This window comes from Rhododendron vialii, chromosome 7a (assembly GCF_030253575.1).
Source record: "Rhododendron vialii isolate Sample 1 chromosome 7a, ASM3025357v1".
Lineage (NCBI taxonomy): Eukaryota > Viridiplantae > Streptophyta > Magnoliopsida > Ericales > Ericaceae > Rhododendron > Rhododendron vialii.
Window position 1 is genome coordinate 12,692,749 of NC_080563.1, and position 16,561 is coordinate 12,709,309.

General features: G+C 40.7%; 2 protein-coding genes across 2 annotated transcripts; one reads left to right on the forward strand and one right to left on the reverse strand.

Annotated features, from left to right (window-relative positions):
* Positions 1–452: 452 nt before the first annotated feature.
* Positions 453–6,978, forward strand: LOC131333592 (putative glucuronosyltransferase PGSIP8). The gene is made up of 5 exons (XM_058368192.1): positions 453–1,116; positions 3,507–3,765; positions 4,418–4,619; positions 4,735–4,882; positions 6,062–6,978. The coding sequence occupies exons 1-5, from the start codon at positions 845–847 to the stop codon at positions 6,600–6,602; spliced, it is 1,422 nt and encodes a 473-aa protein (XP_058224175.1). The 5' UTR covers positions 453–844; the 3' UTR covers positions 6,603–6,978.
* Positions 6,979–8,179: 1,201 nt separating this feature from the next.
* On the reverse strand, positions 8,180–16,501 carry LOC131333593 (uncharacterized). Its single transcript, XM_058368193.1, has 2 exons — positions 15,689–16,501; positions 8,180–9,740 (listed from the first exon to the last, which is right to left on the reverse strand). The coding sequence occupies exons 1-2, from the start codon at positions 16,388–16,390 to the stop codon at positions 8,616–8,618; spliced, it is 1,827 nt and encodes a 608-aa protein (XP_058224176.1). The 5' UTR covers positions 16,391–16,501; the 3' UTR covers positions 8,180–8,615.
* Between the last annotated feature and the right edge of the window lie 60 nt (positions 16,502–16,561).

The window sequence follows — 16,561 nt, forward strand, 5'->3', positions numbered from 1 at the left end:
TTTTCCTTTTATATATAATCCGTAATCATAAAAAAGTTTACATGAGACTATATGGAAGACAAAAATACTTGCCTTTTTTTTATTTGTTCGTCTTTAGTGATTTTTTAAAAAAAACTTTTGGTCGTAATAGTACATTTTAGACTCCTCTCGTCGGCATGAATAATTAACAAAAAATAAAAGAAAAAAGAAATAAAAATATCAAAACAAAAGATTAAGAATGGAGCTTAATACTCCAAATCGAGCCCTAAAAGAGACAGAGCAATTCTTTTGGAGACCTCAGCTTTTCACGAGCGCACATTAGCGATCGCTACCGCTCCTGATACATTAACAAAAAAAGAAAATAATATTGACACTTTAAAAATATTGATGCAGTCACTCTAAAATCAGTGTAAAAATTGTTTTGGCATTGGAAGGGAATTTAAAACAGAAGGGACGGAGAAGATCCCTGTCTCTCTGGTCTCTACCCGCAACATTATTTTAAACCTCGGGTTTATTTATTCAGATATAGTACTCTTTTGTACACTCAGAAACCACGCGCTCTCCTCTCTCTCTCTCTCTCTCTCTCTCTCCATATACACACTACCCTTATATATAGCGAGCATATCTGCTCGCAATCTTCCTATTCCTTTTATACTATTTCCAGCCTGGTCCCCCTGTAAGTCGGCCGGTGGATTCCCGCCTGCCGTTTTCTTCCCCGGCGACCGTTAATCCCGCCGTTCTCCGGCAGATTCACCGGGACCAGTTTCAATATCCTAGAAATTAATCCACAATGGCATATATCTGATCGCAAGAAGGTCTTTTGGAAGGAGAGAGAGAAAGAGAGGAGATTTTAGGAGAGAGAGAGATGGGGGCGAGGGAGTTGGGGATTCTGTCGATCTTGGTGGTGATGGCGGTGGTGTTTTCGGCTTCGGTCATTACGGGGGGCGAAGCGACGGCGGTTAGAGGGAGTCGGCACAGGAACGCGTACGCGACGATGATGTACATGGGGACGCCGAGGGACTACGAGTTCTACGTGGCCACGCGCGTCATGCTCAGATCTCTCGCCGGGTTCGCCGTCGACGCCGATCTCGTCGTCATTGCCTCCGTCGACGTGCCTCTCCGCTGGGTCCACGCCATGTAAGCCTCCCTCTCTCTCTCTCTCTCTCTCTCTCTCGATCGCCGCCGTGTCTTTCGGCACTCGTTTCTGTTCGCCACTAAAGTGCGCTTTTTCAGACCCTGCGCACTTTAGTAGGAGTTTTTTTTTTTCCCCTTCTTTTTGTTATTGCATCTCCAGCCCTCACTCAATTTTTTAAAATCCAAATCTGGAAAATAATTTGAGTAAAAGCTTCATAAAGCACCCCAACTGGAAAAGTTTTTCATAAAGCACCCCAACTGGAAAAGTTTTCCCGAAAAGGTCCTTGGAAGAGAAATTAATGGTAAAGATTCACTTTCATATTTGGGTATTTGGGTCCTATGTATCACATCAGAGTGAATCTCAAATCTCAATCATTAATTACACTTTTCCGGACATTTTGAGGGAAACTTTCCTAGATCCCAACATTTTCGTTTTAGTAAAAGGTTCATTGATGGCGTAGTTGTAAATTTAAGAGGGTGAAAATGACTTTCGAAATTCGAGTAAGGATTTGAACCTCCCTTGATTCAGTTAAAAATTTGAGTAAAAAATTCAATTTGATATGGGTTTGAGTCAATGGAGATTTAACTCTGATTTTGGTTCTGAGTTTAATTAGCCGTTTGGGTTTTTTGTTAAATTAATAGTACTAGCTTTTAGTTTAATTTTTTCTTGGATGTCTGTATAACTCTGTGTTGTGCTCATTTTAGTATGCCTTAATTCCATTTGCAGAGAGATATAAGTACTGAAATTTGTTGGGGTTGTTTCTTTTTGGGGGTTTTCAAATTTCTTTCTTTCTTTTGGAACATCTCAACTACTTATTATTCGTGTCTTTTTGTCTTTGGTTGATTTTTTCAATTCATCTAGTCATGACGAATCAGGCTTTTTAAAGACCTCAAATGAATCCAAGGAATTTATATCATATGTCTGGGAGATGTAACTTGTATTATGTACACTTTGTGAAGTGATTGATTGACAAAAGAAGCGTGAATTGAAGTCTTACCCAAATCAACGGCAAGCTGAAAATCAAAGGATTTAGTTGGTGGGTTGGGGAAAGAGACAGAAGATTAGTGACTTAGGATTTTGGTATATGCTCATGGTGTACTTCTTTATTTACATCTTTAATGGATGTGGGATCTATGTAGAACTCCACTTTGGCACTTATTGTCTTTTGAGAAAAGTATGAGTTGAGTCTATGCACTTTTGTGGAAGTGCCCATGGGTATCATGGTCCAGTGCTGTTGGGCCCCTCGCACGATGGTTAAGTCCTGTTTGGACAGACCTTAGTATATATGAGCTTAGTCACGTAATCTTTCAAAATGTCATGGGCTCCGCTCCCAATCCTAGTACTGCACCTGCGCTTTCAATCCTCGTTCTCGCGGATTTAAGTAGATTGGTATGTGTTCCAAAGATGCTTTCATGCTCGCAATCCCTCTTACGCACGCGAACGTAAATTATGCGACTTAGCATATGAGTGCTTTCTTCCAGCGAAACGAGGGTTCTTGCCTTAAAGTGAGATGGGGGCCCGGTCTTCTCACTGCTTAGCGAAAGGGCAGGCTCCGCCATCATTGACAAGAAAGAAAATAGACTAGTCATCCCACCATAGAAAAAGGTCAAAACTCTCAAACCCCGCTCGCATCCAATTAATTGATGTGGAGTTGTGGACGTTTATTGCAGGTGAAGTTTGTGAACTTATGGTACAAGGTGGAAGTCAACCACTGTAGTATTTATCTGAAGCTTCTTAAAAACAATGTTTTGGAAGTATTTTTAACTTGTTTTGACCCATAGGCAGAAAGCAGATGCTTTGTCAAACAATTGAGCATAGCTTCTGACTTGAAAGTTGTTAGTTGCGACTGTTAAGCTGTAGCCGAGAAAGCCCTATGCTCTTTTGCTTAAGCCGTGTTTGAACTGGCCGCAGTATGGAACTGAACTGAGAGAACTGGAGAAAACTTCATTTCTCACATTGTCCCCCAGCTCCGACTGTATTGAATAAAGCTTTATCGGTCTTACTATGAACCTAATGTAAGATGACAATGACCCCACATGACTCTTTGTTGGAGCTTCTATACAGACATGACCAGTGACCCCAGCTAGTGGAAGGTTGATGGGAACGTTTACTTCCCTTCTTTTGTCACCACTCTTCCAAAATGACAAAAGTTAGTTTACTGCCACTCTGTCCCCTTATGATACTGACGCTACGGTTCACATGTTTCTCAGGCATTAATACCATGTCCATACTTAATTTGATGTTGAAATTTAACATTCCTGATCATGTATAAGTTTTGGTTTATGTGTGATTTATTTTGGCTGATCTACTATACCGAGAAATGCACAGAAAGGAAAAGAAAAAGATGTCAAACCCTTCAAAATGGACTCAGAATTTCCACTATGTGGTTCAGGGAAAATGAAGATGGGGCTAGGGTGGTGATAGTGGAGAATTTGGACAATCCGTACAAGAACCAACAAAATTTCGACAAGAGATTCAAGTTAACGATGAACAAACTCTATGCATGGAGCCTAGCGGAATACAAGAGGGTGGTTATGCTTGATGCCGACAACCTCTTCCTCCGAAAAACAGACGAGCTGTTCCAATGTGGCCAGTTCTGTGCTGTTTTCATCAACCCCTGCATCTTCCATACTGGTCTCTTTGTTTTAGAGGTAAAGATATACTCTCATTTTCCCCAAAAGTGATTTTCTTAACGAATGAGAGGGACTCAGCACAACCTCTGTACATGAGCTTCTAGATCATATTCTACTATTGTACTGCTCTGATAGGGGTTGAATGGATATGTGTGGAAGTTGGAACCCTATTACATTCTCATGGCTTTTCTTATCAAAAGTTTTTTGGTTGTGTTTGCATCATGGATTGGTGGAAGGGTCTATGGGGAGGGAAATCAAATGAAAAAAGAAGAAGAAAATAATGGGTTGGGGAAGCTAATTCATATCTTCAGTTTCCCTTTGACTTTCCCTGTTGCCAATCCCTCCAGAAAATGATCCAGAAGCAAAGCCTTAATTAGAGAATGTGCAAACGACCCTCAGTAGACATTGCGTCGAACTGAATATCTGGCCTAGTTTTAGCTTCTTTATGAAAGGGATTTAGTGCATAGTTCAATCTTGCCGTCTTGGCTTTACTAATAAGCTTGTTATTTCTCACCACGTTTCTTGTACTAGCTGAGTTAATGCTACTCTTAGGTGTAAACTTCTTGAATACGTTGGAAGTTTTCTGCTAGAATTATTTTCAGAAAAAAGGTCCACATGATTTATTGGAAATGAGATTTTGATTTGTATCCATTTGGTAATGTAAATGCAGCCATCAATGAAGGTTTTCAAGGACATGCTTCATGAGTTGGAGACTGGTAGAAAGAACCCAGATGGTGCAGACCAGGGTTTTATCGGAAGCTACTTTCCAGACTTGCTTGATCAGCCAATGTTTCATCCACCCCAAAATGGTACCACACTTGAAGGAGCATACAGACTTCCTTTGGGGTATCAAATGGATGCCTCCTATTACTGTGAGTGCCACAATTTTCTTTGATATTCCAGATTTTCTACCTTTTTAACTCGTGTAGGAATCCAAGTACATATGTTTAATGTTCAAACCTAATTTTTTTCGTGGTTTATTTTCAGATCTTAAACTCAGGTGGAGTGTGCCATGTGGGCCAAACAGCGTGATTACTTTTCCAGGGGCGGCATGGTTGAAACCATGGTATTGGTGGTCATGGCCTGTCCTGCCATTAGGTATCCAATGGCATGAACAACGTCGTCAAACTCTTGGGTAAATTCAAAAGCTATTCGATTGTTTTAGAGGCTATAGCCTATAACCATGCATCTATCCTCTATAGCATAACATGCAGTAATTATTCTCTGGATGACCATGTTACTTTCCTCACCAATTAAGAGGGTAAACAATTAAATTTTAGTCTCCAATGGCAAGAAAATTTGGGGAAAGGTTATATTTCACTCTGCTAGCTCAACAGTACCCATCATATATTCTGCACATATTTTCAAGTTTCACCTCTGTTTGCTCCCAGAAATTCTGCATATTGTTAAAGTCGCTAAGCCTGAGGTTTTTAGACTACACCAAGATTTTGTGTTTATGTTTGTCTTTGATAATGCCAGTGGCTTTCTGGTATTCGGTATTCTCAAGGCTAGGGGTGTACACGGTCCGGATTGGTCCGATTCTCTAGAAAACCAGTAACTGGACCATTTCAAACGGTTCTAGAAAATTGAGAACCAGAACCTAACCCATATATGCATGGAACCTAACCAGAACCAAACCGCAAGACTAGTTCGGTTTTGGTTCGGTTCTGGTTCTATCCAATAAGCATCCAAACACTTATTCACAAAATATGAACTAATTAAAGAAATAGGAAGATAATCTGCTGCAATAGGAAAGGAATGAAAAAAATAAAAGCTTTCCTAACAAATGAGATTTCATCTCTAAATAAATTAAGTTTAGCAAGGAAAAGATTAACCTGCCAAATTCAAATACATATTTAATTAAACACACATATGTATTTCTATATTTATCTTAGTTTTAAATGGTCCAGTTTGGTTCTAACCTTGGTTCTAACTACGGTTCATTAATTGAGAACTAGTAACCGAACCAAAATTAACGGTCCTTATTTTTTTTGAACCATAACCTGACCGTAGAACCGGACCAAATAGGACGGTTCGGTCCAGATCGGACCGGTTTTACGGTTCGGACGGTTTTCTTGAACGCTCCTACTCAAGGCATTTTAATTGGGCAATACAATGGCTTCCTTAAATTATCAAACCCCAAAAAATAAGATTGTTTGTCTGCGAAACAACTGCCACTTCTTCAAGTGTTTGTCAGTTGTACTTCATTTTAGTAGCTGTTATAATACTGTTCTGACTGGTAATCGAACTAGTTTGCAATACAACAATTTCTTTCATTCATTATCTTACCATTTCATGGCGTATAATTCAACAGGTATGGTGCCGAGATGCCCATTGTGTTGATCCAGTCAATATTCTTCCTAGGAATCATTGCACTGACACGTGTAGCTCGACCTAGCCTGTCCAAACTATGCTATCGGCGTGCAGACAAGAATATCTCCTTTATCCTAACAGGTCTTAAAATTTTAGCTATATGGTCCATTCTTGCTGCCTACATAATCCCCTTCTTCCTCATTCCTCACACCGTTCACCCCCTACTTGGCTGGACCCTTTACTTGCTAGGTAGTTTTGCTCTATCCTCCATAGCAGTAAATGCCTTTCTTCTCCCGATTCTCCCCGTTTTAGTGCCATGGCTTGGGATTTTTGGGGTACTTTTAGTCATGGCATGCCCTTGGTACCCGAATGGCGTTGTGAGAGCTCTAGCTGTGTTCGGGTATGCGTTTTGCTGTGCACCAGTTGTTTGGGCTTCATTGGTCAAAGTAACTTCATGCCTTCAAGTTTCACTTGAAAAGGAAAATTTCTTGCCGAGGATGGTTGAATCTGCACCGACTCCTGGGTTAAACAAGTTGTGCTAGGTAAAAATGGAAATTCATAGGAGAAAATATTGGGGTTCTTAAAGCTGCTTTGTTTATATGCATGCTGGGGGAGAATGAGAAGGAAACTAATTTGTTGTACGGGGGCTTCCCCTCCTGCCTGTTTCCATGCTATCGTTGACATTCTTTGGGCAGAGAGAGAGAGAGAGATACGGAGCACCTATCCCTCTCCGATCGTATATTTGGCTATGTAATGGGGTGATATTTCCTCTTTGAGATCCATTGCGCAGAGAAACTCCTTTGATTTGACATTTTTAGTGAACGGATTTGTTTCTTAGCTCGAGTTAATTTTCTATGGTGAATCTGTGTTTTTTGTTGGCAGTTTTATTAGTGAAGAATTAGCTTTGTGCAAGAAAAACATTTGTAGTTACAACTCAATATGGTTGGGTTCAAGATCAAATGTCTTCGGGTATGATTTGTGTCAACTAACGCACATCAAACTCCACCGCAGTTGATGTGGTGTTCCAACAGGCGTTCCTCTGCCAATTCTAAGTTACTCCTTCCGTTCCTCCGATCTCTCCATTATTTGACTTTTGCCTTCCCAATTTGTTTGTCCGGTTGACTTTCAAATGCATAAAATTTTATTTTTGCCATTTTTTGAAATAAAGTAACTTCTCAAAAAAGGTGAAGGGTAATATTGGAAAGTAAACTACTTTTATGTGTAATTATTATGCTCTCTAAATAAGTTGAGTTTCCAATATTTGATAAATAAATTGGGACAAAGGCAGTATAACTTTGTAAGAGTCCATTGCATCTCCAAATTTTCTTTGGAGTCCAAACAAATACTCTCTCCCAATTTGTATGTTCACTTTCCAATATTAGAGGCCCAAAGTATCATTCCATTGTGCATAATTAACTAGCCAAAATATGCAGAATTTAGCTATTTGCCCCTCTTTTGAACTACAGCAACAATTCAAGAAAAGTTTAAAAAGTAAAGCTTTTAAGTGCTATAGTTAGGTTACGTCACAAGTTACATTCTTTAAAGGGAATAACTTCGGTGTCCCCGGTCATTTTGAGGACACCGTAATTTTTGGCATAACAAAACCATTATGAGTATAACCAAAACTTATTACAAGCATAACAGAACCATAGCAAGGCATAACCAAAACCATAGCAAGGCATAACTTATTTGTTATGCCTTGGTTGGGTTTAATTATGCCTTGGTTGGTTTTTTGAATATTCTTTGGTTATGCCTTGTTTGGGTTCTGTTATGCTTGTAATTGATTTTAGTTATGCTCCTAATGGTAAAGTTATGCCAAAAATTACGGTGTCCCCAAAATGACCGGGGACACCATAGCATCATCCTTCTTTAAAATGGACAAACAATTAGTTAGAGTGTGAAAGTAAAATATGGAATAACTGTGAGTGTACAATGTACTAATTATGCAGTGATCTAGGGGCACCGCTGCCACCACCCTTATTCCATAGAAATGTGTGGCTGAAAAGAGCAAGAATTCCACATAAATGCGTTTGTGGACAAAGGTGTTGGACCACCACGTGACAGTGTCCTAAGACCATCCAATAATTTTTCATATACGACGAAAAGTATGCAATAAATGTGACGGGGGTATCGAAAGAGCTGCATTAGAGATCCTGCAGTCTTATTATTCAACATGTAACAAACAGAGTCCCCTTACGATTTGAGCCATGCAAAACATTAGGGAATAGTCTCAAAACTCCAAAAGAACCATCCAACTGTGGTTCTGTCAAGGATCAAGGAACAAGACACATTTACATTAGTAAAATTTGAGATTTCAAAGACGAATTAACAAGAATCCACAACATAGACAGTCTAAAAGTAAAATTTGGGGAAGCGAGAGTAAAAGAGAAACAAAAACAAGGTCCCTTTTTATTGCAAACAAAATTCACCAAGAGTTCCGAAATATAGAGGTCCCAAATACTCTTCACTTGCCAAGACCCCTGTTTGCTTTTCAAGTCCCAGCAAAGCTGCATGAATATAATTAGCTCCATACTCCTACTTATCAGCTTCATGTGTCACTGAATAACCTGCTGAGCCAATCCGGTGGCTTCAGATCCTGAAGCACCATTTTGATTGCTTTCTGTTCCGAATGAAGCTGGCTGCTGCTGATTTACAGGTGTAGCCATCTGGCCATCATAGTAAGAACTGGACACCGGTACTTGATGGCTCGGATTCTGTGCTAGGTGTTGACCTTGTGGAGGAGGCACACAAGGCCCTGGAGGAGGAGGGTATGAACCTTGAGTCCCATAAAAAGCTTGTTGAGGGCCTTGAGGGTGGAACAAAGTCTGTGAAAGTGGGTTGGGAGGATAAAGAGCCTGAAGCCCCACAGGCCCATACATAGCTTGGTGACCTTCGAACCGCTTAAGCTTCGAAATGTGCTTTTTACCCGCCAAGTGCCGGTCAAAAACCTCCTGCGTATCACACTTCACATTACACAAGTCACAAATTAAGGGAACCACCACTTTGGGTTGTTTAGGAGGTTCCATGGGCCGTCTAGGCCCATCAGTCCTCAGCCGCTTCCCGCCACGCCCGCCTCTCATCATACGTTTCATTCCACGCCTCTGTTCAGCTACATCATTTTGTCTTTCCATTCCCTCTTTGTTTTCATTAGTAAGAGCTTCAGTGGTCAAATTTGCAGGGAGGATCAGCTTCTTGTTGTCTTCACCTTCCTGTACAATTTGAGGATTGGACTCAGCAACAGATTTCTGCTCGTTCTGTATTTCGGTGACAGGTTTGATAGCATTTTGCAACTCTTCCATTCTTTGCAAGTTCTTTTTATGTTTTTTCCCATTCTTGTGCTGCTCAAGGATTTCCAAGCTGGTGCAATCGACTCGACACAGTTCGCACCATGCTGCCTGTGGAGGTCGCTTGATAGGAGCGCCGTTTCCTGGTTTCTGTGCTTCAGTTTCCTCACGATTATCAGCTGTAGGTTCTGTTACTGCCTCTTCTTCATTCAGTTCTGCCTCCTCAGCAGCATAAGGTTTTGGGCATGAAGATGATGATGCATCGTTTGGTGGAAAGCGCCTGGGGCCGCCTCTACCCCGACCACGTCCTCTTGATCTGGGTGGACGATTCCCAAAGTTTCCACCCCTGAATGGCCCGCCCCTTTTACCACCACCCCGGTACACAGACTGACCAGCCTGCCAAAAAATCTCAAAATGTTTTTCATCAAAATTACAATCGAAGCGAAGACAACCTTAAACAAAAAGTTGTACTTCACTTCAGACACAATCTACACAATTACAAATGTCAGGAGTATCTGAAAAGCACAAATTTTACAGATTCACTCATAAAAAATATACAGCTTATGGGACAAATTTTACGAAGTCTACCCAAGAACCATAAAAATTGATTGATAAGCGTTTAAAACACACCAACCAATTCATTTTGACAACTTAAGGCCATGTTTGGCTCACGGATATGCTAAATAGGAAGGAGGGCATTTTAGTCATTTGGGACACGAACTATCTGTTGATAAGTTGTCTCACCCCTTCCTGGGACAAAATAATCCCACACATGCAGGATGAAAGGGCCATTCGGATTAGTAATCCTAGATCACTTTTGCTCGCTCAAACATAGGATTAATTTGTCCCTGTATTATGGACTCCAATCCTGCCCTCTTATCCGTGAATCAAACGGGGCCTACGAGGTTTCCAATGCATCCCATTATAAACAACTTAAAACAAACATATAAGGAACTGAAATGCCATACCTATTTTTCGCCATGACTCCAGGACCATAGAGAATCTGACCCAAAATCAGGATGCTGTGCTGAATGGTTAAGACATGCACTTGATTCAAATTCTCCTACTTGGCAAGTGGAAAAATTTAGCAGCTCTGTGCCCTAATGGAACTTATCAATCCGTCACAAAAGAATCTCAGGTAGCGAAAACATCAGTCATGACCTGGCCTGAAGTCAACCGATCCCACGGTCAAGTGTTAGGCTCAATCCAACATCCTTTTTCAGAAACTCAATGAACTCAAGCTTGGTACAGAACAAAGATTTATTCTGTTTGCTTGGCTTGTTTCATTGAGGTCACGTTATTTTGTTTGGCTTGAGGTACTCCTAAACCCGAGGCCTAAAAAGTTGGAAGTTTAAAGTCAGCTTCCATTAACCAATGAGGATTTACCCAAGCCCACCACAACATATAAGTGGGCCATACCACAATAAAACATCAGATAGGTGCTGAGAAGCAGGGATCGTGGTAAACAAGAATGTTGATTTGCGTTTTCAAAAGGAGGTTTTAGTGGGGTGGAAATTTGAAAACTTGTCACAATAGGCATTCTAGTATCTGATGTTTTGGCACGGATACTTCCTTTCCTCAAGGTCAAAGAGCTTCACCATCCTATGGATAGTTTTTTCTCTTTCACCATTAGTTTATTCGCTTCTGGTGGAAAACAAAAGAATTGACTACTGAAAGAATGAAAAAACGAACCATGTTTCTTCACATCCTCAAAGCATCAAACTTGCTCCAGACGATGGCAACACGTAGGAACTAGATCTTGTACTCCTCAACAACTCTCTAATAAAAACCTGAACAGTCACCCAATTCCAAAAGAGAACACAATATTCCGTTTCAATCAAAGCTAAATGATACTCCCTTAATAACCACGAAATAAACAACGAAGGAAGGCTGCTTGTGAGCAAGGGCCATTAGTTTGGCTTCAAGGGAAGTCAAACTGATGCCCTGAGAATTTTCTGAATAACTTCCCTAACAGCAAGCCACCCACACAGTTAAAAGGAACAAATTAGAATCGAAGTGGCCCCAATAATAGGGAGTGATGAAATCCGTTCGGATCAAATGATGTCTATCACCCACTCGACATGAGTCAATAAAACTATAAACGCACAGAAGACATGAAAGAGATTCATCACTTGATCAAAGAGCACATCTGAAATGGGAGGAACACCGATAGCTCATTCAAAATCTAACTTGAAATAAAAAGCAGCATCTCTTCATTTCAAAGGAAGGGCAAGAGGTAGTTAAGGATTCATATCAATGGAATGTGAGTGATCACTTTTGCCACATTGCCTGCCTGACTCTTTTAGAAATGTCTCCGAGCATACACTGAGTGATCACCTAAGAAGCACGGATATGGATATGGGATACGGATACAATATGGATACGCGGATACGTGATTTTTCCAAAATGAAGGACACGATACGTTGGGGGATACGTTGAATATAAAAGTAAATAAAATATATATTATATATATAAATTTTAATTCCAAAAATTTCATTAATGATTAAAGTTTTCCATTACACAAGTTCACCATTTCACATGCCGAGAGAGATATATTTAGATCTATAACGTTATATATATATATATATTTATTTATTTATTTACGAGAGAGAGCGAGAGAGAGAGAGAGAGAGAGAGAGAGAGAGAGAGAGAGAGAGAGAGAGAGAGAGAGACGAGAAAAGAAAGACTTACAAGGTTGTCGAGAGAGGATATCGTTGGTGTGTTTCTAGTGTCGATTGGTGGGGGAAAAAGAAAAATATAGTCCTACTTGCAATTTTAACCCATATATATTAAGTAATAACATATTTACCCTCGCACGTATCCATGCGTATCGAAAACGTATCGGGATACCAAAAAAAAATTCTAAAAGGATACTTTAAAAAAAAAAAAAACATATCGGATACATATCCGGAGCGTATCCGAAACGTATCGGGATACCAAAAATAATTCTAAAAGTAGGATACTTTAAAAAAGCGTATCGGATACGTATCTAGAGAGTATCGGTATCCGATACGGATACGATATGTGATACGGAGGCCAAAATAGATTATCCGTGCTTCATCGGTGATCACTGTGTAAAATGGCCAATCTAAAAGGTTCCAAGTGATTATATCCATAGTTAGGTAACTCAGTAAAAACTGTACAGACTAAGAATCTGGCAAATCCTGCTCCTCCCATTTCATGTGGCACACAAAAATAACATTGAAGTACCTGAAACAGGGCTCACTGTGATGATGTGATCGGAAAAACTACTCAAGTTTGCAAGACAAAGCTAGCATAGTATGTCTTTCTATAGCATTATGTCTAACAAATATTATCACTTTAAGTCCAAATGCATTTCATGAAGCCATTAAAGGACCAGACAAAAATTGATTCATATGTAAGAAAATATTATGAACACAAACAAAACACAACACAACACAACAAAATTCTAAATGTAGAGGTGTACCACAATCAATAAAACCATCAGCAGACTAACAGCATGATATAAGTTTGTCACTACCTTAGTAGCATGAAGCGAGGGTGGGAGCGAGTTTGGGGAGCAGAGGCACCTAGAAGCTCCTAAGGCTTGGGAGCGCCTAATGAGCGTATATAGATTATACAAAAATATGTATATATAATATCTTTAAATACTTAACCATTACTGAAAATTTTCTCGATCTTAAAGTGTAATTATTGTTAGTTATATATTCTCTATTTGCAAAACTTCTTGGCTAATATGGTTCTCATATTCTTATTTCCACAATGACATAACTCCCTTAAAAGTAAGAGAATAACTGCCTTAACGGCTCGATGAGCTCTCATCTTAGTTAGGAGCGAGCTCCCGTCTTGAGGGGCTCTCATCAAGCTCCCATCTTGGGAGTGCCGATTCGAGCTCCCATTAAAAGTAAGAGAATAACTGCCTTAACGGCTCGATGAGCTCCCATCTTAGTTAGGAGCGAGCTCCCGTCTTGAGGGGAGCGAGCTCTCATCAAGCTCCCATCTTGGGAGCGCCGATTCGAGCTCCCGTCTAGGGAGCGCACCCATTTTAGAAGGATCCTACTACTTACTCTGGTCACTACATAGAAAGACTAGTTTGCAATTCAAGAACGTAAAACTTACAAGGATAGAGCACATGGAGACATCCGAAAAATCCACATCCAGTTCAAGAACTTATTAATTGACATACACTGGGTACGTATTGTAAAAATAATAGTAAATAGTTATAAAATATGACTTAAGAGCTAAAATTCAATGTCACTGGCAACAAACAGGTAAGTACTCCCTCTGTAGCAAATACAAAGAAGAATCGTAAGACAAGCCAATTATCAGAATCTTTCACCCACAAAAGCAGACCTAGTTCAATGGCAATGAATAGAATCACCCATACAATATCAAGAAACAGAGAGCCCATTCGTACTTATACGTTATCGCTTTGGCCAACAATGCTCGTACTGACATCAGGGCATGCTAACATGCACGAGAGAGAGAGAGAGAGAGAGAGAGAGAGAGAGAGAGAGAGAGAGAGAGACTTAAACGTTATCGCTTTGGCCAACAATGCTCGTACCAACATCAGGGCATGCTAACATGCACGAGAGAGAGAGAGAGAGAGAGAGAGAGAGAGAGAGAGAGACTCTTAAACGTTATCGCTTTGGCCAACAATGCTCGTACTGACATCAGGGCATGCTAACATGCGAGAGAGAGAGAGAGAGAGAGAGAGAGAGAGAGATAAACTATTAGCCACATAAAAAATTACAAGAAGATGCCAATCACGTAATTGTTTTAGTTGCACATTTGCACTATAAGCTTGATTCAAAAGTTATTCATTATTGAAATTTTGTGCAAATTATATATATGTCCTTCTAATATGGAGTATTCAGTTTATGTCCTGGACCTCCTGGTCTTGTATTACAATATCGTCTAAGAAAAAATGATGTCTATTCTTATAACTAGGAAGACCATTCTCATGCAATGCTTAATCTAGACTGGACCTCGCCCAAATAAAAGCTACAGAAATCTATTAGCTTATGTTCACTACAAGATATCTAAATCCCAACTGAAACTGAAGTTATTAATTGGCATTATCATGCTTTCAATCTTACAAGAGCTGCCATACCAATAAGAACGGAAAAATAAGGAAATCTCTTCCACACCAGTAACTCAAATTAAGTATGCCCTTTAGGAGAACAGTTGCGATTCTAATTCTATGGAGACTCATGTTTTCCCTTGAAAAGCCATATTACATCAACGACAAAGGTTTCTACATTAGCTGCATCACTAGAAGGAAAGCAGGTGCACATTTACAGAGGATAGAAATTGGGATGTTCATGCTCTAATAGACCTTCTTCCTGACTTGTGCAACACGCTACTATTATAGGCTACAACCATTAACTTCAAGGCTTGATCAAACTTCATGCTATCACCTAGCATTTCCAATTTCCCCTAATCTAGAATAACTACGATATGCATATGTCCACTTCCTTTCTTCTCCTTTGATGATGTTATCCCCTCTAATCACGCCTGTTTGAGAGATTTCAGTTTTCCAAACCTAAGAGTGCATACTCTTTGAAGCTAAGGGCACATTCTCTTCAAAGTAACAAAACTTTTCCCAGTTAAGCAGTCCTCAAGACAGATTTTGAAAGGGATTCCATGATTAATCTCCACAAATTTCAGTAGGTTATTATGAAATTCCGGAACTGCTAATTTTTCCCAATATTAACCAATGGTTATTCAATAAGAGGAAGCCTCCACCTACAAGCTTAATATTCCAACAGACAGAACAAAAACTGTACAAAACCAAAAATCATTCTATAAACAGTAGACAAACATGAACATTGACTGAATGAATATCCTGCAGATCAGTTAGAAGAAAGCAATAAATAACACATATGAAGTAACAAATCCAAACTACAATAAGCTAGAAAAGAGCTCCAGATAAATATTGAACAGTCATATACCAAATTAGGGCTGCAAACGAGCCGAGCCTAACCGAACCGAGCTTTGAAGTGTTCAAACTCGGTTCGTTCAAAACTAGCCTAGCTTGAGCTTGGCTTGTTCACTATTGAGGTGTTAGAGCCTGGTCCGTTAACTAAACGTGCTTCTATAAATGAGATGAGCCTCAGCAAATGAGCCGAGCTTCTTCAAACGAGCCTAGTTACAACTAACTCAAGCTCGGCTCGTTTACTACTCAAGCTCGTACTAATGAGCGAGCCCCGAGCTGCTCACGAATGGTGCGGCGAATCGTTTGCAGCCCTACACCAAACTAGAGCAAAACAACTAAAAAGATTGTATGTGAGCCAATAAACAGAACCAAATACACCAATGGGGACAATTGATTACTCTGATTAAAAACAAAGGTAACATACCGGCGGCATATGAAACGGCCCCGGTCCATGATGCATCGGTCCTGGACCCATAAAATGCCCCAGCCCAGAATCCTGGCCCATCGCCTGCCCAAACCCCCCACCCCTCACCAACGCCATCGCCTTCTCCGCCGCCTCCATAGTCCCCGCGAACTGCGTCAACTGCGACAGCGCCGCCACCGCCGCGGCCGCAGCCGGATTCAACCCCGCCGGCACCGCAAACCCTGGACTCTTCTGGTCCCCAACCGCCGGCGAATAACGCGCATCCTGCTGCCCCTGCACGGGCACAGCTGCCGGCGGGGCCGCTGCGGAGCCGGACTCGCCTGCCTGCGGCGGGTTCGACTCGGCCGAGGCCGAATCGGGATACGCGTGCGGTGGTTGTTGTTGATTTGGCGCCGGATGTTGCTGTTGATACGCATTGGAGTAATTGGGTTGGTAATAATCGTAATACTGATTTTGCTGCTGCGGTTGATCTTGTTGTTGGGGATGATAGGGTTGGGATTGATTTGGGTCATGGTACTGCTGGTAGTAAGCGTAGTAAGACTGATCGTAGGGTTGAACCGCCTGAGTCGGATCGTAGGATTGGGATGAAGCCTGTTGTTGTTGCTGCTGCTGCTGCTGCTGTTGTTGTTGGTGTTCTTGGAAGAGTTGTTGGATTTTTTGGAGCTGTTGGCGCTGGTCTTCTGGGAGAGAGGAGAGATCCATTCTTCTTCTTCTTCTTCTTCCTTCTGCTGCGGTTTGTTTCTGCAAGAGTGAATGATGGTCTGGTTTTTGGAAATTAGGGCTTGGATGTTTCTTCTTTCTCTAAACTTTTGGGGCACAACGAGGAGTAAAGGGTAGTTTAATCAAATGTGCTAAAAATGCTAAAATTATTAC

What these genes read in the sequence shown, in the direction of transcription:
- LOC131333592 (XM_058368192.1), top strand. Translation starts at nt 845, where the DNA reads ATGGGGGCGAGGGAGTTGGGGATTCTGTCGATCTTGGTGGTGATGGCG. An exon ending in AATGGATGCCTCCTATTACT is followed by an intron (nt 4,620 to 4,734) that starts GTGAGTGCCACA and finishes GTTTATTTTCAG; the next exon opens with ATCTTAAACTCAGGTGGAGT. An exon ending in CAACGTCGTCAAACTCTTGG is followed by an intron (nt 4,883 to 6,061) that starts GTAAATTCAAAA and finishes ATAATTCAACAG; the next exon opens with GTATGGTGCCGAGATGCCCA.
- LOC131333593 (XM_058368193.1), bottom strand. Translation starts at nt 16,390, where the DNA reads ATGGATCTCTCCTCTCTCCCAGAAGACCAGCGCCAACAGCTCCAAAAA. An exon ending in GGCCGTTTCATATGCCGCCG is followed by an intron (nt 9,741 to 15,688) that starts GTATGTTACCTT and finishes ATTTTTTGGCAG; the next exon opens with GCTGGTCAGTCTGTGTACCG.